General features: G+C 51.9%; 2 protein-coding genes across 2 annotated transcripts in view; one reads left to right on the top strand and one right to left on the bottom strand.

Moving 5' to 3' along the window:
* Positions 1–10,927, top strand: part of FBN3 (fibrillin 3) — a 169,788-nt gene extending 158,861 nt beyond the window's left edge. The window contains 6 exon segments of the mRNA XM_039324520.1: positions 695–811; positions 2,159–2,287; positions 4,693–4,812; positions 7,978–8,209; positions 8,415–8,597; positions 10,564–10,927. Coding sequence (XP_039180454.1) covers positions 695–811; positions 2,159–2,287; positions 4,693–4,812; positions 7,978–8,209; positions 8,415–8,597; positions 10,564–10,927 — 1,145 coding nt within the window.
* An 8,872-nt stretch (positions 10,928–19,799) lies between these two features.
* The window catches only part of CTXN1 (cortexin 1), a 5,754-nt gene continuing 4,075 nt past the window's right edge, over positions 19,800–21,478 (bottom strand). The window contains exon 2 of the mRNA XM_039324538.1: positions 19,800–21,478. This exon is cut by the window's right edge and continues 212 nt beyond it. Within this exon, the coding sequence (XP_039180472.1) occupies positions 21,273–21,478 (206 nt within the window). The 3' untranslated portion in view covers positions 19,800–21,272.

Here is a 21,478-nt window from a genome sequence, read left to right as displayed (position 1 = left end):
GCAAACAGAGCATGTGCTGACTGCGGAATTCTGGGAGTTGAAGTCCACTCATCTTCCAGTTGCTAAGGTCGAGAAATAAATTTCGGATAGGATAGGATAGGATAGGACTATAGAATAACTTTATTGTCACTTTAAATGTACATTAATCAGCATATATTACAATAAAATAAATTATGCACATACCCATATTCACACACATGTGTGTTTTTAGAGGGATGCTTACGAGCGAACTGAGCATGTGCTGGCTGGGGAATTCTGGGAGTTGAGGTCCCGCCAGCTTAAAGTCGGCAAGGTCTAGAAACTCTGACCGGATGCAGAAAACTGCAGACCCTTCGGAGTCAACTGGGGGTCATCCAGACGTCTGCAGCTCAGTGGCCACCCGGAGGGTCCACAAACCCGTTGTTATTCACAGCAGTGGAAAAATAAAAATTGGCAAAGAAAAAATTACGGGCATTTTTACTTGGAAATAAGCCAGCAAGTCTTTCCTCCCGCCCACAATCTCTAGGGTCCTTTAGCCCACCCACCCCCATTCCCCCCAACTTGGCAGGTAAAACTTCTTGTTAAAACGTTTTTAAGAAGGGATTGGACCCCCATTTGTCTAAAATGGTCTAGGGTCTCCTGTCTGAGCAGGGGGTTGGGCTAGATGACCTCCAAGGCCCCTTCCCATTCTCGCATTTTACCTCGGCGCCCCCAGATTTGGACGAGTGTTCCACGAAGCAGCACAACTGTCAGTTCCTCTGCGTGAACGTCATCGGGGGGTTCAACTGCAAGTGCCCCCCAGGATTTACCCAGCACCATTCTTCCTGCATTGGTGAGTTAGCCGTTACGTATTTTTTTTAGGGGCCCAAAAACACAGAATTGGGGGGAGGGGGTTGCATGGGAGGGGTTTGGATCTTAAGCCAGGATTAAAAAAAAAAAAATCAGCTGGGATGGTTTGTGAGTACAGCATTTATTTTATTTTATTTTATTTTATTTATGAGACTTATATACTGCTTTAAGTGCAAGCACTCTCTAAGCGGTGTACACCAGTAAGCAATGTGTATGTATATATATATATATATATATATATATATATATATATATATATATATATATATATATTTACATTGCCCCCAACAATCTGGGTCCTCATTTTACCTACCCCGAAAGGATGGAAGGCTGAGTCAACCTTGAGCCGGTGAGATTTGAACCGCTGACCTGCTGAACACAGTCAGCTAAAGTGGCCTGCAGTACTTGCACTCTAACTGCTGCACCACCTCCGCTCATTTGGTGAGAAACTCCCAAATGCTCCGAGTTCAAGGTTTTTACCGTCGTCCGTTTAATTTTGCAAAAGTTATTTTAAAGCGGTGCGTATTCCTGGGCAATTACAGATGATCCTTGACGTAAAACCGCTTGCTTAGTGACCGTTCAAAGTTACAACGGCATTAAAAAAGAAGTGACTTACAGTCTCTCCTCACACTTACGACCGTTTCGGACCGTCCGTTCACAGGGTCACACGATCCCATGATCAAAATTCGGGTGCGGGGCAATGGATGTGTAATTTAAGATTGGTTGCAACGTCCTGGAGGGAGGGGGGGGAAATCACGTGATCCACACTTGCGACCGTCCCAGCTTCTGACAAAGCAACGTCGGTGGGCAAAGCCAGATTCATTTAGTGACTGTGTGATTCACTAAACAACAGGAGTGACTTGCTTGACAACCCCAGTAAAACAAGTCGTAGAATCGGATGCAGTTCTTGTCCCAGTTGTCGTAAGTGGAGGACCACCTGTATTGTGACTGCAGGACCCCTCGACTGCAAAAGAGGGTCCTCCCTATGGCTGAAGCTGCCCTCTGGTCTTTAGTGCCGGGTGTGAATTCAGCTGCAACGTTTATTTAGTCATCCAATGTTTTACACCGCCCATCTCAGCTAAGTGACTCTGGGCAAGTTTACAACAAGTTTACAACACGGTCCCCACCTTCCAAAAAAAAAAAAAAAAAAAAAACAGGCAGCCTAGGAAAGGGCTTGTTTGGAAAATAGGTCTCTCTAGCAAGCGAGCCAAGCTGCAAACTGCTCAGAGACGTCTTCCACCATGCAGTCGGTTCCAACGCCTGCCGGGCGTTTGTGTGTGCCTTCTCCGTAGAATCGCTCGTTTCCTTTCCTTTTCGATCCCCTCCCTAGACAACAACGAGTGCAGCGCCCAGCCCACCCTTTGCGGGTCCAAAGGACAATGTCTGAACACCCCCGGCAGTTACAACTGCGAGTGTCAGAAGGGATTCGTTCTGGATAACTCCGGAAGCAGTTGCGAAGGTGGGTGTCCGATCCGCGCCCACGTGTGTGTGTGTGTGTGTGTGTGTGTGTGAGAGAGAGAGAGAGAGAGAGAGAGAGAGAGAGAGAGATTGAGAGAGAGAGAAGGGGGTAGGGGTGGAACACTGGTGTCCAGGATGCCTGCTTGTCTGTGTGTGTGTGTGTGTGTGTGTGAGAGAGAGAGAGAGAGAGAGAGAGAGAGAGAAGAGAGAGAGAGAGAGAGAGAGAGAGAGAGAGGGGTAGGGGGAACACTGGTGTCCAGGATGCCTGCTTGTCTGTGTGTGTGTGTGTGTGTGTGTGTGTGTGAGAGAGAGAGAGAGAGAGAGAGAGAGAGAGAGAGAGAGAGAAGGGGGTAGGGGTGAAACACTGGTGTCCAGGATGCCTGCTTGTCTGTGTGTGTGTGTGTGAGAGAGAGAGAGAGAGAGAAGGGGGTAGGGGTGGAACACCGGTGTCCAGGATGCCTGCTTGTCTGTGTGTGTGTGTGTGTGTGTGTGTGAGAGAGAGAGAGAGAGAAGGGGGTAGGGGTGGAACACTGGTGTCCAGGATGCCTGCTTGTCTGTGTGTGTGTGTGTGTGTGTGTGAGAGAGAGAGAGAGAGAGAGAGAGAGAGAGAGAGAGAGAGAGAGAGAGAGATGGAGAGAGAGAAGGAGGTAGGGGTGGAACACCGGTGTCCGGGATTGTAGTTTACAAGATATATAGTTATATATGTACAGTACATATAACAATATGTATATAGTTTGCATAGAGCCAAAATCACGGGAAGTCTTAGTACCGCTTTGTAAAGCCTTAGTAAGGTCACACCTGGAATAACTGCAGCCAGTTTCGCTCACCATATCACCAAAAAAGGATGTTGAGGGTTTGGAAAAAGTGCAGAGAAGAGCAACTAAGAGGATCCAAAGCCTGGAGACTAAAACCTACGAAGAACAATTGCAGGATTTGGGTTTGGCTTGTTTAAAGAAAAGGACCAGGGGGGACAGGATAGCAGCCTTCCAGTATCTGAGGGGCTGCCCCAAAGAAGAGGAGGGGGGTCCACCCAGTGATGGGATTCAGCCAACTGGCACCACTTCGGCAGAACCGGTAGCTCATTTCTCGTTGCCCAGGCCCGGAACGGACTTCCGGAAGCGGCATCCACCCAGAGAACCCGGTTGTTCACCTATTTCAGCGTTTCCCAAACTTGACCATTTTAAGGCATGAGGACTTCAACTCCCAGAATTCCACAGCCAGCAACGCTGGCTGTGGAATTCTGGGAGTTGAAGTCCACATGCCTTAAAATGGTCAAGTTTGGGAAACACTGACCTATTTGAATCCCACCGCTGGGTCCACCTCTTCTCCAAAGCACCAGAAGGCAGGACGAGAAACCACGGTGGAAAACGGACCAAAGAGAGAAGCAACCTGGAATTAAGGAGAAACTTCCTGACAGGGAGGACAATTAGCCAGTGGAACTCCTTGCCTCCAGAAACCTCACTGGAGGTTGTTGAGAAGAGACTGGACAGCCACTTGTCTCAAATGGTAGAGCAGTGGTTCTCCACCTGTGGGTCGGGCCCCCATCTGGGGTCAAACGACCATTTCACGGGGGTCGCCAAACAACGCAGTCCGCCATTTTTTTTTCCCCTTTTCCTTGGCTGTGCTCCTCCCTTTTATTCTATTGGCTTTTGAAAGCCAATAGAAGAGACTCTCTTGAATAGAGTCTAATTCTCTTGGCTTTCCAAAGCCAATAGGAATTGCCCAGGCTGTCTCTGCCCTGCTGAGCCCACCAAAAGTCCCATTCTGCAAACGGTGCTGCACCAGTTGAGTAGTCCTCGACTTACGACCGGTTGAGTAGTCCTCGACTTACGACCGGCTGGCGGTCGTGGCATTAAAAAGGTTGAGAACCACTGTGGTAGAGGATCTCCTGCTTGAGCAGGGGGATGGAGACTAAAACATGTATGAGGAACGGTTGCAAAAATTGGGTATGGCCAGTCTAGAGAAAAGAAGGACCAGGGGGGACATGATAGCAGAATTCCAGTATTTGAGGGGCCGCCCCGAAGAAGAGGGGGGGGTCCACCTATTCCCCAAAGCACCTGAAGGCAGGACAAGAAGCGACAGGTGGAAACTGATCAAGGAGAGAGAAGCAAGCTAGAACTTAGGAGAAACTTCCCGACAGTGAGGACAATTAACCGGTGGAACAACTTGCCACCAGAAGACGTGAATGCTCCAACACCGGAGGTTTTTTAAGAAGAGACTGGACGAACATTTGTCTGAAAAGGTCTAGGGTTTCCTGCCTGAGCAGGGGGTTGGACTAGATGACCTGCAAGGTCCCTTCCAGCTCTACTCTAATTGGTCGGTAGAAAACCTGTTGCAAATAATGGAGAGGTATTTGTGGCATAGAACAAACGCAACCGCGATGGGCTCCCCGTATCTTTTGCACAGACGTGGACGAGTGCGACGGGAATCACCGGTGTCAACACGGCTGTCAGAACGTGCTCGGGGGATATCGCTGTGGCTGCCCCCAGGGCTACATCCAGCACTACCAGTGGAACCAGTGCGTGGGTGAGTGGATCCACGGGGCCCCTGGGGCAGGATGGGCCTGCTCAGACTTGCGACCTGGGTTTTGTAGTAGTGTTGCCCTGGCCAATTTCAATTATTCCCCTGTCTCGGTTTCCTCACTGGGGTCCAGCAGCATGGGCCTTGTAAGACTTGCAATGGGGGTTTTGTAGTACTGTTGCCCTGGCTAAATTCCACCATCTTCCTTGTCCCGTTTGCCTCACTGGGGTCCAGCAGCATGGGCCTTGTCAGACTTGCAACGTCGGTTTTGTAGTACTGTCACCCTGGCTAAATTCAACCATCTTCCTTGTCTCGTTTGCCTCACTGGGGTCCAGCAGCATGGGCCTTGTCATACTTGCGACGTGGGTTTTGTAGTACTGTCGCGCTGGCTAAATTCAACCATCTTCCTTGTCCCGTTTGCCTCACTGGGGTCCAGCAGCATGGGCCTTGTCATACTTGCAATGTGGGTTTTGTAATACTGTCGCCCTGGCTAAATTCAACCATCTTCCTTGTCCCGTTTGCCTCACTGGGGTCCAGCAGCATGGGCCTAGTAAGACTTGAAACGTGGGTTTTGTAGTACTGTTGCACTGGCTAAATTGAACAATCCTCCTTGCCTTGGTTGCCTCTTTGAGGTCCAAGGCACGAATCTAGAAGCCGTATTTGGCCACCAGGCTGTCATTCCCATCATCCCCAGCCATGGTTAGAGCATGATCTACACACCTGGCTACATGGGGGAGCAGAGAGGTGAACTGTGGGGCAGCAAGGCTAGGAAAGCCCCAAATTTCTCTTGCAAAATCCCTCTGGGTCTCCCCCCCCCCACCCCCATTTCCATCTCTGCTTGTCCTACCGTCCCCAACCCCCAAACAAACTCAATTTTTTTTAAAAAAAAAAATGATAAAATGTAAAGGGGTCCTCATCTTATGACTGCCCCCTTAGTGACCGATCAAATTTCTGACAGCCTCGCTCCTCCCTGCGCTCCCGGGATCTGCACTGATGACAGATTGCAGTCATTAAACCATGATTTGTTTCCATGTTTTGTTTTGTTTTTTGGCCAGAATCTGGGTTTTTTTATTCCTGGCTCCTGGCAGCCAAACAAAACAACACAACACAAAACAAATCCAGCCCTTGGCTGCTCCCTTAATAACCGCCGTGTTCGCTTAACAAGCGCTGTGTTCGCTTAACGGCCGTTGCAAAAATGGTTGTAAAACCAGGCCAAGGTCAGCTGAGTAAGGACGGCCACGACTGTAATCCCAGGCTTCGTTTCAGTCGCAAGCGAGCGCTGTTCTGAAATCCCTTTAAAGGTTCAGATCCAAGGCAAATCACGGAGCAGTTCTAGCCCTCCGTGACGCAACCAGCCGGCCACTTAAAATTAGAGATAGCAGAAGGAAAAGACTTCGCCCCGGGACCCAACGCCCCCCCCTCCCCATTGCTGGCTGGTTTGAGAAGGGAAAAGCCCCTCCCAGGGAAGAAAGAGGGGTCTCCACCCAGGAGCATCTGCAGAGAGAGGCCGAAGAACAACGTGTACACGAGTGTCTGCAGGAGGGTCAGGAAAGTCACCAGGCTGGCTGGGATCCTGGCGGAAAGGGGCGGGATTTGGAATAGTCACCTCCCTCTTCCTCCTCCCACTCCTCCTCCTCCTCCCACTCTTCCTCCTCCTTCTCCCACTTCTCCTCCTCTACTCCTCTTCCTCCTCCTCCTCCTCCTCCCACTTCTCCTCCTCTACTCCTCCTCCTCCCACTCCTCCTCCTCCTCCCACTTCTCCTCCTCTACTCCTCCTCCTCCTCCCACTCCTCCTCCTCCCACTTCTCCTCCTCTACTCCTCCTCCTCCCACTCCTCCTCCTCCTCCCACTTCTCCTCCTCTACTCCTCCTCCTCCCACTCCTCCTCCTCCTCCCACTTTTCCTCCTCTACTCCTTCTCCTCCCACTCCTCCTCCTCCTCCCACTTCTCCTCCTCTACTCCTCCTCCTCCCACTCCTCCTCCTCCTCCTACTTCTCCTCTACTCCTCCTCCTCCCACTCCTCCTCCTCCTCCCACTTCTCCTCCTCTCTCTCTCCTCTCCCACTTCTCCTATTCCTCCTCCTCCTCCCACTTTTCCTCCTCCTCCCCCTCCTCCCACTTCTCCTCTACTCCTCCTCCCACTTCTCCTCCTCTACTCCTCCCACTTCTCCTCCTCTACTCCTCTTCCTCCTCCTCCTCCTCCCGCTCCTCCCACTTCTCCTCCTCTACTCCTCCTCCTCCCACTTCTCCTCCTCCCACTTCTCCTCCTCTACTTCTCTTCCTCCTCCTCCCACTTCTCCTCTACTCCTCCTCCTCCCACTCCTCCTTTCACTTCTCCTCCTTCCACTTCTCCTCCTCTACTCCTCCTCTTCCTCCTCCTCCTTCTCTCCTCCTCCCCCTCCTCCTCCCACTCTTCTCCTCCTGCTCCTCCTCCTCCTCCTCCTCCTCACTTCCTCCTCTACTCCTCTTCCTCCTCCCACTCCTCCTCCTTTACTCTTCCTCCTCCTCCTCCCACTCCTCCTCCTCTATTTTTCCTCTTCCTCCTCCTCCTCCTCTTTCTCCTCCCACTCCTCCTCGGCCCACTCTTCCTGCTCCTCCCACTCCTCCCACTACTCCTTCTCCTCCTCCCACTCCTCCCACTACTCCCATTTCTCCTTTTCCTCCTCCCACTTCTCCTCCTTCCACTTCTCCTCTACTCCTCCTCTTCCTCCCACTCCTCTTCCTCCTCCCATTCTTCCTCCTCCTGCTCCTCCTCCTCCTCTCACTTCTCCTCCTCTACTCCTCTTCCTCCTCCCACTCCTCCTCCTCCCACTTCTCCTCCTCTACTCTTCCTCCTCCTCCCACTCCTCCTCCTCTCACTCCTCCTCCCCTCCTCCTCCCACTTCTTCTCCTCTATTTTTCCTCTTCCTCCTCTTCCTCCTCCCACTCCTCCTCCTCCCACTCTTCCTCCTCCTGCTCCTCCCACTCCTCCCACTCCTCCTCCTCCTCTCCTTAAACCCACTCCCTTCTAATACTAGTAATGTTACTTACTTGGGGAATGAAACAAAGCTCAGAGAGCATCAGGGACCCTTCGCAAATAAACCAGGACTGGTCCGTAGCACGTTCGGGGCAGTCGGGGAACCCCGGCTGAGCCCCGGTAAGTAGCCCCCCTCCCCTCCTCCTCCCTGCCCCAGATGAGAACGAGTGCTCGGGCTCAGCGGTCTGCGGTTCGGCCTCCTGCTACAACACGCTGGGAAGCTTCAAGTGCGTCTGCCCGTCCGGCTTCGACTTCGACCAGGCCCTGGGGGGCTGCCAGGACGTGAACGAGTGCGCTGCCGGAGGGAGCCCCTGCAGCTACGGATGCTCCAACACCGAGGGGGGCTACCTGTGTGGCTGCCCCACCGGCTACTTCCGGGCAGGACAAGGGTAAGGGTCTCCCTTTCTCCCCCCACTGCGTTTCCGTATGGCAGCTGTGAGAGAGCAGGCTGCTGGTGACTACGCAGGGATTCTAGGCTGATCCCTCGTTTAACCCCACCTTCAGTTTCTGCCGCTCTTTCTCCACCACGACCAGCAGTTCCACTCAGGCTCCCCACCCCGGATTCATGTCTTTATACTCCCCCCCCCCCCCCAGGCACTGTATCTCAGGACTTGGGTTCGCCAAGGAAAGCTATTTCTCGGTCCCCCCAGAAGAGGACGAAGAGAACCTGCTGTCTCCGGAAGCCTGCTACGAGTGCAAGATCAACGGATACCCCAAGAGAGGCCGCCAGCGGCGCAGCGTGAACGGCACCCAGGCCCACCAGGTAGAAAAAAGGGGGCGGCTTTCCAAAGGTCCCCCCCAACCTTAGGAGTGCCGCATTTACTGGTGTCTTGGTAAATTATTATTGTGTTTTATTTTCCCTCTAGCTGTTCTACGACGTTGCTCACATAATCAGGGTACCCGTGCGGAGGGACCAAAAACGCAGGGTGGCAGTGAATGAAGCCCCCTCCCCTTTTTTACCTGCATATGCAACATCTACAAAAACAGGGCAGGGCTTTGGTGTTTGTGTGTGTGTGTGACCACCATTTTGATTTTTTTTGGCCTCCCCTGTGACTGCTACTGAAGCTATATTCCTCCATTCGGTTAATTTAATTCTTGTTCCTCTTTCTTGGCAAGAATGGAATGGAATAGAAAATAGGAACAGAACAGAACAGAATAGAATAGAATAGAATAGAATAGAAAAAACAAAAATATGGAATTGAATGGAATAGAATAGAATAGAACAGAATAAACAAAAATACAGAATAGAATAGAATAGAAAATAATAAGAATAGAATAGAATAGAATAGAATAGAATAGAATAGAATAGAATAGAATAGAATAGAATAGAATAGAATAGAAACAAGAGTTGGAAGGGACCTTGGAGATCATCGTCCAACCCCCTGCTCAGCTAGCTAACCCTACACCATTTCAGACAAATGGCTGTCCAGTCTCTTCTTAAAAACTTCCAGTGTTGGAGCATTTACTGCTTCTGGAGGCAGGTAGTTCCACTGGTTAATTGTCCTCACTGTCAGGAAGTTTCTCCTTAGTTCCAGGTTGCTTCTCTCCTTGATTAGTTTCCATCCGTTGCTTCTTGTCCTGCCTTCAGGGGCTTTGGAGAATAGCTTGACTCCCTCTTCTTTGGGGCAGCCCCTGAGATATTGGAACAGTTATCCTGTCCCCCCCTTGTCCTTCTCTTCGTTAAACTAGACATACCCAATTCCAGCAACCGTTCCTCATATGTTTTAGCTTCCAGTCCGCTGATCCTCTTTGAATCCCGAGCTTGTCTTCTGGAGTGTTGGCTATACTCCTGCCAGTTTGGTGTCATCTGCAGATTTGATGACTGCCCCTTCCATTCCCTCATCTAAGTCATTCATGAACATATTGCTCTGACTACAAAGCCCATCTGCTCAATGTCCATTTCTGGGTTGGACTTTTTCCAACGTTGACATTCTTGTTTCTGCCCCCTCGGTTGATGTGCACCCAAGGGGCCTAAGACGACGCCTTGGGGTACCCCACGGCTTCCTTCCCAGCCTTTGTCCTTACCCCCCCCCCAAAATAAAATAAATAATATCCTGAGCTTAATAATAATAGTAATAATAATAATAGTAGTAGTAGTAGTAAAGTTGGAAGGGACCTTGGAGGTCATCTAGTCCAACCCCCTGCTCAGGCAGGAAAAACACTATACCATTTCAGACAAATGGCTGTCCAGTCTCTTCTTAAAAACTTCCAGTGTTGGAGCATTCACAGCTTCTGGAGGCAGGTGGTTCCACTGGTTAATTGTTCTCACTGTCAGGAAGTTTCTCCTTAGTTCCAGGTTGCTTCTCTCCTTGATTAGTTTCCATCGGTTGCTTCTTGTCCTGCCTTCAGGCGCTTTGGAGGACAGCTTGACTCCCTCTTCTTTGGGGCAGCCCCTGAGAGATTGGAACACTGCTATCCTGTCCCCCCTCGTCCTTCTCTTCCTTAAACTAGACACACCCAATTCCAGCAACCGTTCCTTACATGTTTTAGCCTCCAGTCCCCTGATCCTCTTTGTTGCTCTTCTCTGTATTCTTCCTAGAGTCTCAACATCTTTTTTACATCGTGGTGACCAAAACTGGATGCAATATTCCAAGTGTGGCCTTACCAAGGCCTTGTAAAGCGGTATTAATACTTCACGTGATCTTGATTCTATCCCTCTGTTAATGCAGCCCAGCACCGTGTTGGCCTTTTTGGCAGCTTGACCACCTCTCCCGTTTTGCCTTCGGCAGGATCCGGGGCTCAGCCTGGCCAGCGTCGACGTCGAGGCGCCCCTGGTGTTCGCCTTGAACCTTTCGGACCTGGGCCGGAAGACCCACATCCTGGAGCTTCTCCCCGCCGTGGCGCCCCTGGAGAACCACATCCGCTACGTGATCGCCCAGGGCAACCGGGACGCCCACTTCCACATCCAGCAGAAGGAGGGGCTGAGTTACCTCCACCTGGGCCGCAAGCCGGCCGGCCCCGGGACCTACCTGCTCCAGATCGTCAGCGTGCCCGTCTCCCGCCCGCGAGAACTGCAGAAACTGGAAGCCGGCAAGGAACTCAACTCCGCGGCAGCCGGAGAGATGGGCCAGGCCCTGAAGATGAAGCTGCAGCTTCGCCTCTTTTAACCCCGTCTCAGAGACCCTCTCCCCCCCCCCCAAAAAAATAACAACCCGGGCCCAGGCTGTACCACGCTCCGTTCGGACCTTGCTCAGCCCTGTAGCTCTTCCAGCGTCCGCCCTCTGCCGCCCGGAGGCTGGGAGCAGGGGGACAGCCCGGGATCCGGACCACAGCCCTCCTGTTGACCCCAGCCCAGCATTTTGGTTCCTCTGTGGCCCCCCCCCCGTTCTCCTCTCCGGCCTGCTGCCTCCCTGGAGTCTAAGAGGGCCGCCCCTGGGTCTCTCCACCTGGATCGTCTCCATTCCATCTTTCCTACCTTTCCCCTACCCCTGTTAAGCCCGTTTTCACAGCTGACGCGTGGAGGTCTGGCATCCAGGGAAGCCTTTCGTGTTTCTTCTCCGGCGTGCCTCGAACCCAGGACGGCCAGGCGGTCTTCCTTGTCCTCGTGCAGAGCGGAGCCTGCAATCTTGTGTCCCAGCAGAACGAGGCCGCTAAAAGGGCATCGGGCGACCGTGCAATTGAAGCCTGCTTCTTTTCAGGGGGCGGGGGGCGTTCTCCTTGACTTTTTGGGACCCCTCCCCTGCAGACTTCTGCGTTTTAAACCTGCCCCCCACCACCACCAAAGCCGGCAGAGGGTTGTGGAAGCAATCTCTCTGCAGGGAGGGTGGAGGCCGCCCCGCCTCTGTTTTATGCTGGTGCCAAGTCTGGAGTCCGCTAACTAAAGCAACAGAGATGCGCCTTAAATATTAAGTGGAACCATCATCCAAAGGAACAAATGCTCTTATTCAGAGGGGGGGGGGCTGTAGCTTTGCTGGGAGTTGAGGGGGGGGTCAAGCAGGCCTGGAGGGTGGGGGGTGTGGGGTGGGTGGGGGGGAATTGGTCTGCTAGGCTAGCAAAAAAAAAATACTTGAAAATCTAAGCTTGAGATATGAGCTCCATGTTAGCTCTGGGAAGCTTTAGCCAGCAGCGTCCCCCAAAACCCTCCCCTTATCTAACTTGCCTTTCTGGGGAGGGGGGGGGGATGAAGTGCTTCGTTTTCTCTGTAAATCCACCCCCCCCCCAAAAAAAATACCCCGGAGGTTACGTCCCAGTCTCCCCTAGAGAACAACTGAATGATTAGGCTTGCTTTGGAGGAATAGGGAATAACAAGAGTTGGAAGGGGACCTCGGAGGTCATCTAGCCCAACCCCCTGCCGAAGCAGGAGACCCTTCACCCATCTGTCCAGTCTCTTCTTAAAAATCTCCAGGGATGGAGCGCTCACGATTTCTGGTGGCAAGCTGTTCCACTGGTTGATTGTCCTCGCTGTCGGGAAGTTTCTCTTTAATTCCAGGTTTGCTTCTCTCCTTGGTCAGTTTCCACCCGTTGTTTCTCGTCCTGTCCTCGGGTGCTTCGGACAATAGGTGGAAACCCCCCCCCTCATCTTTGTGGCAGCCCCTCAAATATTGGAAGGCCACTATCCTGTTTCCCCCCCCCCCTTAATCTTTGCCCAGTTCCTGCAAAGTCATGTCCTTAGAAGTGTCGCTTGAATCTGGGTTCACAAGGCACAGAAAAAAAGCAAACCAAAAATGATGGTTAGCCTGCGTGTTGTGTGAACTCAGCCAGCCCTTGACCTCCGCTCTGGCACCAGCCTTTGCAGACCCTTGTTGGGATGCAAGAAGGGAAGCGAACGAGAGCCCTGGCTTGAAGCAGGCCAAGTCGCAGGAAGCTCCAACATCCAGGTTAAAAGCTTGCCTGCCACCCCCCCCCCCCAGGCCTTGCAATGGCTGCCCCCCGTCCCGTCCCACTGGCCAGCAGGCCAGGAGCAAAACGGGCTCCGTAGTCAGGCTGAATCGCCAGACAACGGCGCCCCAAAGGAGGCGATACAGGTAGTACTTTGAGTTTACGATGCTTCGTTTAGTGACCGTTCCAACGTACGACAGCCCTGGGAAAAGCAAACGACCCTTTTTCACACTTAACGACCTGTCGCAGCATCCCTCGTGGTCACGTGATCCAAATCCAGGCGTTCGGCAACCGATTCACATTTATAACGGTCGCGGTGTCCTGGAGATTCAACTGACGCGCAAAGTCAGATTCACTTAACAACTATGTTATTAACTCAGCACGGTTGTTAAGTGAATTGTCAACTTAGCTGGTTAATCATCATCATCAAGTTGGAAGGAACCTTGGAGGTCATCTAGTCCAACCCTATCTCATTTCAGGAACCCCTATACCGTTTCAGACAAATGCCTGCCCAGTCTCTTCTTAAAAACTTCCAGTGTTGGAGCATTCACCGCTTCTGGTGGCAGGTTGTTCCCCTGGTTAATTGTCCTCCCTGTCAGGAAGTTTCTCCTTAGTTCCAGGTGGCATCGAATAGCTTAGTTAAGTGATTAACAGCAATCTCTGCGATCTGCTTAACAACGGCGGCAAGGAAGGCCGTAAAGTAGGTCAAAACCCACGACAAAGGTCTCCCTTAGCAACAGACGTAAGTAGAGGACTTTATTTTGCATCGCTTTGGCAGAAAAGGAATTTTTTTTTCTGTTTTTCAGAGAAAGGCTCAGCTGGGTGGAAAAGCGGCTATTCTATTTTAATGGGGATAAAAGGGGGGGCAAAATATCCTCCCACCCCTCCCCAATAAAGGAGGGACGTGAATTTGGTGAACCCCCCCCCCCACAAACTCACACTGACAACAAACACACAATCTTATTGCACCGTACGAACTTATGGCACAACGCGCCGGCGCGTTGTGCCATAAGTTCGTATGGTGCAATAAGATTGTGTGTTGGTTGTCACTGTGGGTTGTGTCGGGGGAGAGTGCACGAAGGGAGGCTTAGCCAATCTCATTGTACACATGTTGTACTTTGACAATCACGGTTGATTTGATTTGATTTGAAACAAACAAGGATTAAACCCCATTTCCAACGGAGGCCCTTAGTTTCCCAACCTTTGTGGGGCCGTTTCTCTCACACGGAGCCCTTGTCCTCGTTTAGTGACCGTTCAAACGGGCCACGGCGCTGGAAAAAAAAAGTGAGGTGTGGCCGTTTTTCACAACACCCCCAGCAGTTTGCCCAGGGCGCAAGCCAACTCAGTCGGGGAAGCGGCTTCACTAACTCATCCACTCCAGAGATTCGCTTAGCGACTCCGGCGAGAAAGGGCGTAAAACAGGGCAAAACTCACTCCGAGACTTAATTCGCTTAAGAGCCGCGGCAAGCGAGGCCCCCAGTAAAAGGGGACACAACTTGCCTAGCAAAATGTCCCCCTTAGCGACGGACCCTTTGGGCTCCCCCTGTGGTCGTAAGCCGGGGACTACCTTGTCGGAAGCCGAGTTGGAAGCAACGGTCGTTAAGAGTGAAAAAGGGCCACGAGTCATCCTACCCTCCCCCTACCTTTTTTTCTTCCTTCAGTGCGTTGTAACTTCAGACGGTCAGTAAAAGAACCGTCGTAAGTTGCGGGCAACTTGTGCCCTCCCCCAGCACTCAACTCGGAGCGCATCCCAAAGGCGGCTGGAGGAGAGGATAAGGGAAGGTCAGTGTGTGTGTGTGTGTGTGTGTGTGTGTGTGTGTGTGTGTGTGTGTGTTTGTGTCAAAAGGGATGGATGTCCACCTTGTTGACTACTTCATCTAAGGGGGGGCAATGAAATCAACCCTGCAAGGGAGGCCAGCTACTTTATTAGATGGACGGGCAGCTGCGAGTGCAAATTTTCCCAAGAGCCCCCCCCCCCCAGTAACCAAGCAAAGCGGGGGCTTCGACCGCACGTGTGGCGGCTGCCCTCTTGTCCTGTTTAGACCGTGAATGCAGTGGGGAGGGGGCTGGGCTGGATGACCTCGGAGGGCCCTTCCCACTCTCTCGGAAGGCAAAACTCCCACTGCGACCTCAGCCTCCCCGTTTGGATGCAGCGCTCCCGTCCCATGCCAAAGATGACTTCGGTCTCCCCTCTGGGGTGCTGTACTCTTTGCCCGCCCCCCAACACCCCCAAATCTCAGGCCATTTTGTCCGGGGGGGGGTCTCTGAAGATGCCTAGAGAGGCCTCGGAAATCGGTGCTAGCCAGCCCTCCTGGCCCCCCAAATATCCAGGGTGGGAGTCTGAAAACTTGAAGCATCGCCTGTCCCAGCTGATCCTCACTGGGGGGGGGACAAAAGCAGCTCTCCCTCCCCCCTTGTCCTTGCTGCCTTAAATGTCTCCTTTGCGTTCTCTTTTATTAATAATGGTGACGATAATAATAATAATCCAGTAGTGAAGATTTGTGCCAGGGTGCTGAGGGGGGGCACGTGGGATTTGAAACCCCCCCCCATTTGTCAGAGCGTTGGAGCTGCAAGGTGATGCCCTCCGGTCCAACACGGCCGTGGTCTTCCTCGTGGGGAGGGTCACTTCGGCCACACTCGGGTTTTGCCCCTTTTCGGTTTGTGTCACGAGCGACGGCGGCAATAAAGTTATTTTGGGTTAAATCTGGCGGGCTCCGTCTGGTTTATCGCAGGCCGGCTTCAAGCATCCCCCCCCCTTCCCCTTTAAGCACGCAAGTTGTGCATTGGTGTTGCGCTCCCAGCGATGCCAACTACAGGCGGTCCTTGACTTGGAGCTCGTCGCTAAGCGAGGCAATTTATCTCGTTTCCATCAGCACCCTGTTGAGCAACGGACGTGAAGTCGAGGCAAGCCACATTTTTGTGATCTTTCTCGCCAGAGTTGTTAAGCCAATCACACGGTCGTTAAGCAAACCTGGCCCTCCCCCTCTTGGACTTGGTTGAAAGTTGCAGAGGACCATCGCATGACACACTCACCTACACATACACACGGGATGCCAGTCGCATGGACCGCTGGTCGCAAATGTGAGGATTGATCGTTAAGTGACTTTTTTTTTCCAGGTTGTTTGGACTTTGAATTTTTGCTAAACGAATGGTTGTTAAGTTAAAGACTGGCTGTCGCCTCACGGCTCGTGTGTTGCGGCCATCTTCCCTGGGATGATTTAATTATTCCCGGGAAATGTCCGTGGAAATCAGCCGCCATCCGATTCCTGGTTGTCCCAAAGGTGCTTTTTCACGAGGCAACGGGGGATCTTCAGCCAACACAACATAGGCACAACACTTCAAACCCACAAATACACCAAGGCAGAAGCTGGTCCACCCCAGGGATGAATCACCCAGACACAAACTGAGCAACGTGGTGTGTGCACTACAATGCAGGGAGCCGTGGGCAGATCTCTGCATTGGGGAAACAAAACGACAACTTCACCAGTGCTTGGCACAACAGAGAGAACCAACCCATCATGACAGAGTCAGCAACTCGTCTGCATTTAAAATAATAATAATAGTAGTAAAGTTGGAAGGGACCTTGGAGGTCATCTAGTCCAACCCCCTGCTCGGGCAGGAAACCCTACACCCTTTCGGACAAGTGGCTGTCCAGTCTCTTCTTAAAAACTTCCAGTGTTGGAGCATTTACTGCTTCTGGAGGCAAGCTGTTCCACTGATTAATTGTTCTCACTGTCAGGAAGTTTCTCCTTAGTTCTAGGTTGCTTCTCTCCTTGATTATTTTCCACCCGTTGCTTCTTGTCCTGCCTTCAGGTGCTTTGGAAAATAGCTTAATTCCCTCTTCTTTATGGCAGCCCCTGAGATATTGGAATACTGCTATCATGTCCCCCCTTGTCCTTCTCTTCGTTAAACTAGACATACCCAATTCTCGCAACCGTTCCTTATATGTTTTAGCCTCCAGTCCCCTAATCATCTTGGTTGCTCTTCTCTGTACTCTTTCTAGAGTCTCAACATCTTTTTTACATCGTGGTGACCAAAACTGGATGCAGTATTCCAAGTGTGGCCTTATCAAGGCCTTGTAAAGTGGTATTAATACTTCACGTGATCTTGATTCTATCCCTCTGTTAATGCAGCCTAGCACTGTGTTGGCCTTTTTGGCAGCTGCAGCACACTGCTGGCTCATATTTAGGTGATTGTCTACTAGGACTCCAAGGTCCCTCTCACATTTACTACTATTGAGCATGGTGCCACCTATGCTGTACTTGTGCATTTGGTTTTTCTTGCCTAAATGTAGAACCTTGCTTTTTTCACCATTGAATTTCATTTTGTTAGTTAGTGCCCAGTGTTCAAGTCTGTCCAGATCCTTCTGTATCTTAAGCCTGTCTTCTGGAGTGTTGGCAATTCCTGCCAGCTTGGTGTCATCTGCAAATTTGATGAGTTCCCCATCTATCTCCTCATCCAGATCGTTGATGAAGACAAAGTCCACTCTTCTGAGGACAAGAAAGTCCACATTTTGGACAGAGAGGATCGTTGGCTTGAGAGAGGGGTACAAGAGGACATCTAGGTCCAAACTAAACAGCTCTCTCTCTCTCTCTCAACAAATGGGGGGGGGGGATACGACATTGTCTTTCTGCAGTCTACAACACAATCCTTTCGACAGTTCCAAGAATCCTCCACACCCCTTTGCACCACTCAGGTGACCCTGAGGACACAGAGATAAACCTCCAAGGGGTCTCATGACTCTCAGAGAGAGTACTAATGACCAGCTCTCTGCAAGGAGTATAAATCCTTCCCTTCCGTACCATCCAGTCAGAGCTGAAGAAGCTTCTGGGATGAGGAGCGAAACGTCTTCAAAGGAAAAACAAAGAAAGTCCTGGGAAAAAAGCACCTCTGGGACATTCCCGTAAAAGCGTAGAGCCCAATTCATCTGGTGGCCTCGGCTTTTGACTGGCGGCCCGTCTGGATGGAGATCAAAGTGGGTGGTGGCCCAAAACAGGCAGTCCTGAACTTAACGACCGTTTGCTTAGTGACGGTGCAAAGCCCCAAAGGACCCACCTGGCTGCGTTTCAGGTGCTGGGCCACAACCAGTCTTGTGTCCTCGTTTTACGATAGTTTCTCCGAAAAACGGCCTTGGTTTCCAGTTTTGGGGCAAAACCCCACCGCTACCAAAGCATTGGTTTGCTTAGCGACCGTGGCACTCGCTTAATGACTGCGGTGATTCTCTTAGTGACCCCTGCAAAGTCAAGATTGTAAAAATCAGGTGGGGCCCCACGGCCGACTCGTTTTTACCGAAAGACACGCTCAAGACGCCATGTTGAACCGGCAAGGGCTTCTAAATGTCAGAATGGGTGTCGTAACCGGGTCATTCCCCCCCCCCGGGTCCCATCCCCAAGGATCAAAGGAGAGGGACCCCCCCAACTGACCAAGAAGGACTAACCAGCATCCGGGATGATGAATTTCTGGACAGCCAGAAGCAGAGACCGATCTTAGCAACAAAAGACAGCTTTATTTGGGGACCCCCGGAAGGAGGGAGGGAGCCCCTTACAGACAGGATGACACAAACGAGACCCCCCACCCCACCCAAAACCCGGTGGCTCCGCCCAGCCTCTCCCACAAAGGATGGGCTACCGTTCCAGCTCATTTGCAAAGGGAGGGTGTCTGTGGAACTCTCTGCCACACGTTCGGGGGAGAATGCCATGTTTCTTCTCTTCCCCCCCCCCCCACTAGACAAACTGACCACTGTGGCCTCCTCCTCTTCCTCCCCCCCCCCCCCGATCTCCAAGATGGCGTCCAGCCTTCGCAGACCCTGAGCTGTAGGAGGACCGCGGGAACCCAACTGTATCATCAAGGCTCCAGTCCTCATGGCTGCAAAACAAGACCTTCGGAAGGTATTGTACATAGCGCAGCCTCCCCTCTTGCCGGACTTCACTGCACCCCGGCAGCTTTGTTGCGGCGCCCTCTGGATGAGCTGGACTACAACTCCCATCCTCCACAGGCACGTGGTTTGGGTTTCAAGGCCTGGCTGTGTTTTGCAGAGCTTCAGATGTTAGGGGGGACAGGAAACTGGGCAGGTGGGTGGGTGGACACTGATTCATCTTTGGAAAAAGGCCACTGGTTGGGTTGACACCCCCCTCCTGAGCCCCATCATTGGGGGGGGGAGAGAAAGGGGCTTTCAGGACGCTCCAGTCCTCCCCCCCCCAAAAAAAACCCCGGTGAGCAGACCCTGCATGCTCAGAGGCACTGTACCCCTTTTCTGCACAAAGGGCCTGATCCACCAAAGCCGCCCAACAGCAAAGTCAGTGCACTGGTCCCACAACCATTTGGGGTGGGGGGGAGGTCTGCCTGGGTCACCTGCAGCCCCTCCCTAATACTGCTTCCCCCACATGGGTTGGACTCTAAGGCCCAGAATGCTCAGCCTGTGGGGCTGGAATGACTCAAGATGGGGAGAATGTTTCTCCTCCCCCCCCCCCGGACTCAGTTGCCCACCCACATCTTCACCCTAGCCAAGGGGCGGAGGGGTCTCTTGCTGGTCAGCTCTCCTAAATTCATTCTTTTCTTCCCCCGCTTTACTCTTGTGCACCTCATCCCCCCAGTACCAAAAATGGATTTCCCCCCTGTTAAAATAGTATTTCTGAACCTTAGCAACATTTTTTGATGTCTGGACTTAAAAACAGGGCCTGATCTGTCTGTATTAGAATCAGAATAATCTATTCCAGAACAGAGCTGGATGGGACCTTAGAGATCTTCTAGTCCAGCCCCCCGCTCAAGCAGGAGAACCTATACCACCTCAGACAAGTGACTGTCCAGCCTCTTCTTAAAAACTTCCGGGGATGGAGCACCCACGATTTCTGGTGGCCAGCTGTTCCACTGGCTAATTGTCCTCATTGTCAGGAAGTTTCTCCTTAATTCCAGATTGCTTCTCTCCTTGATCAGTTTCCAACCGTTGTTTCTTGTTCTGCCCTCTGGCGCTTTGCAAAATAAATTGACCCCCCCCCCTCTCTCTTCTTTGTGGCAGCCCCTCAAATACTGGAACGCTGCTATCATGCCCCCCCCCCTATTTCTTCTTTTCTCTAGACTGGCCAAACCCAAGTCCCGCAGCCGTTCTTCGTATGTTTTTGTCTCCAGTCTCCTTTAATCATCTTAGTTGCTCTTCTCTGAATTTTTTTTCCAAACTCTCAACATCTTTTTTGTGATATGGTGACCAAAACTGGCTGCAGTATTCCAGATGTGGCCTTACTAGGGTTTTACAAAGCAGTACTAATACTTTGAGTGATCGTGATTACATGCCTCTGTTTCTACAAACCAGGATTGTGTTAGCTTTTTTTGGCTGCTGCTGCACACGGCTGGCTCAGGGTCAAGGGATCGTCCACTAGGACTCCAAGGTCCCTCTCACAGTTGCTGTTTTTAAGCTCAATCTGTGCTTGAACCTTTGGTTTTTCCTGCCTAAATGTAAAACCTTGCTTTTTTTTTTCCCATGCTGGCTGAGGAATTCTGGGAGTTGAAGTCCACCCACTTTAAAACGGCCAAGGTTTAGAAAGACTGGTTTAACGCCACTAAAGCTGCTTTTTAATCCCCGCCTTTGGCTCCCGAAAGCATTAATCTCTTTATTAATCCTCATCATTATTATTACTAATCAATGTAATTAATGAATCGTTACGGGGCACGGGGGAAAAAGAGAGCGCCTGCCAGCACTGGATTATCCAGCTCCGTTTGTTATAGGAGTGACACACAGAGACTCCCAAAAGATCACACTTAGTCATCACACAGATATACAAATGCACACACGCACGCACACCAAACACTGACCCACACAGACCCTTCGACGCAAAGGAGGAGGTTTTGGCTTGCAAAAAAAGAAGGGAACTTTTTTTTTTTTAGGTTTGGACGGTAAACAAATACACACCATCGTCCTGGGCGCCCTAAAACCCTCTAATTCCCAGGCTGGGAATCACGGGGCATGTAGTCCACAGAAGGGGGCAACTCCCTCACCACCATCCCAGGTCGAGAAGGCTGTTTCCAAAAACCAGGCCTCCCGTCGCCTGCTGGCATTCCGATCAGGAATGTTCCCAACAGCTTTGCAAGGTAGGCCAGCTGGCTGGAAAGGGGTTTTAAGAGGCCGTGGTGGCGATTTTAAGGCCTCCGTGTGAATTTGCAAATGAGGTGAGGGTTTGTTTTTTCTCTCTCTCTCTCTTTCGGCCACTGGGTGAAAAAGAACACAAATCTTTGTTGTTTTTTTCACAAGCCAGCATAAGGCAGGGGCTTATGGGTGCTCCCCGAGTGTGCAAAATTTGCACACGCCGCACGGCCCCCCTCCCCAGATTTTTTTTTTGGGGGGGAGGAGGCTGGCGGAGGGCAAATTCCTGAATTTTTTGGCAACAGTGATCCAGGTCCCCGTTTGCAGTGGCCTGCAAACCCCAACGTCCCTTTTCCTGGCTGCGCCCCCCCAGTCCCACTCTCCGTCTCTACGACACAAAAAAACACCGAAAAGCCACAGCAAAGGGGAGGACGGTCCGCCCCTGGCTCCCCCCTCAAGACAGACACGTCACACAGAAATACAGTGGGGCGGAGGCAGCCCCAGACCGGCAGCAGCTCCGGGGGCTCCTCGCCCAGGGCCCCGAGGCCCGGGGTGCCCAGCTAGACGAGGGCGTAGTCGAACTGGCCACGCTCCAGCCCCTCCTTGTGGTCAGTCCAGGAGGAGGCCGGCATGCGGCTGTACGGGTCCAGCAAGATGCGGAAGCAGCGCACCATCAGCGTCACCAGGAAGATGAGCAGAAAGATGACAAAGGCAAACACCGTCTTCTGCTCGGCGTCCATGCCGGGGACCCCGGGACCGGCCTCCG

The sequence above is a fragment of the Crotalus tigris genome, unplaced genomic scaffold, assembly GCF_016545835.1.
Source record: "Crotalus tigris isolate CLP2741 ecotype Arizona unplaced genomic scaffold, ASM1654583v1 scf7180000024302.2721777, whole genome shotgun sequence".
Taxonomy (NCBI): Eukaryota; Metazoa; Chordata; class Lepidosauria; order Squamata; family Viperidae; genus Crotalus; species Crotalus tigris.
Note: the sequence above shows the minus strand (reverse complement) of the source record. Positions and strands in the feature narration are given on the sequence as shown.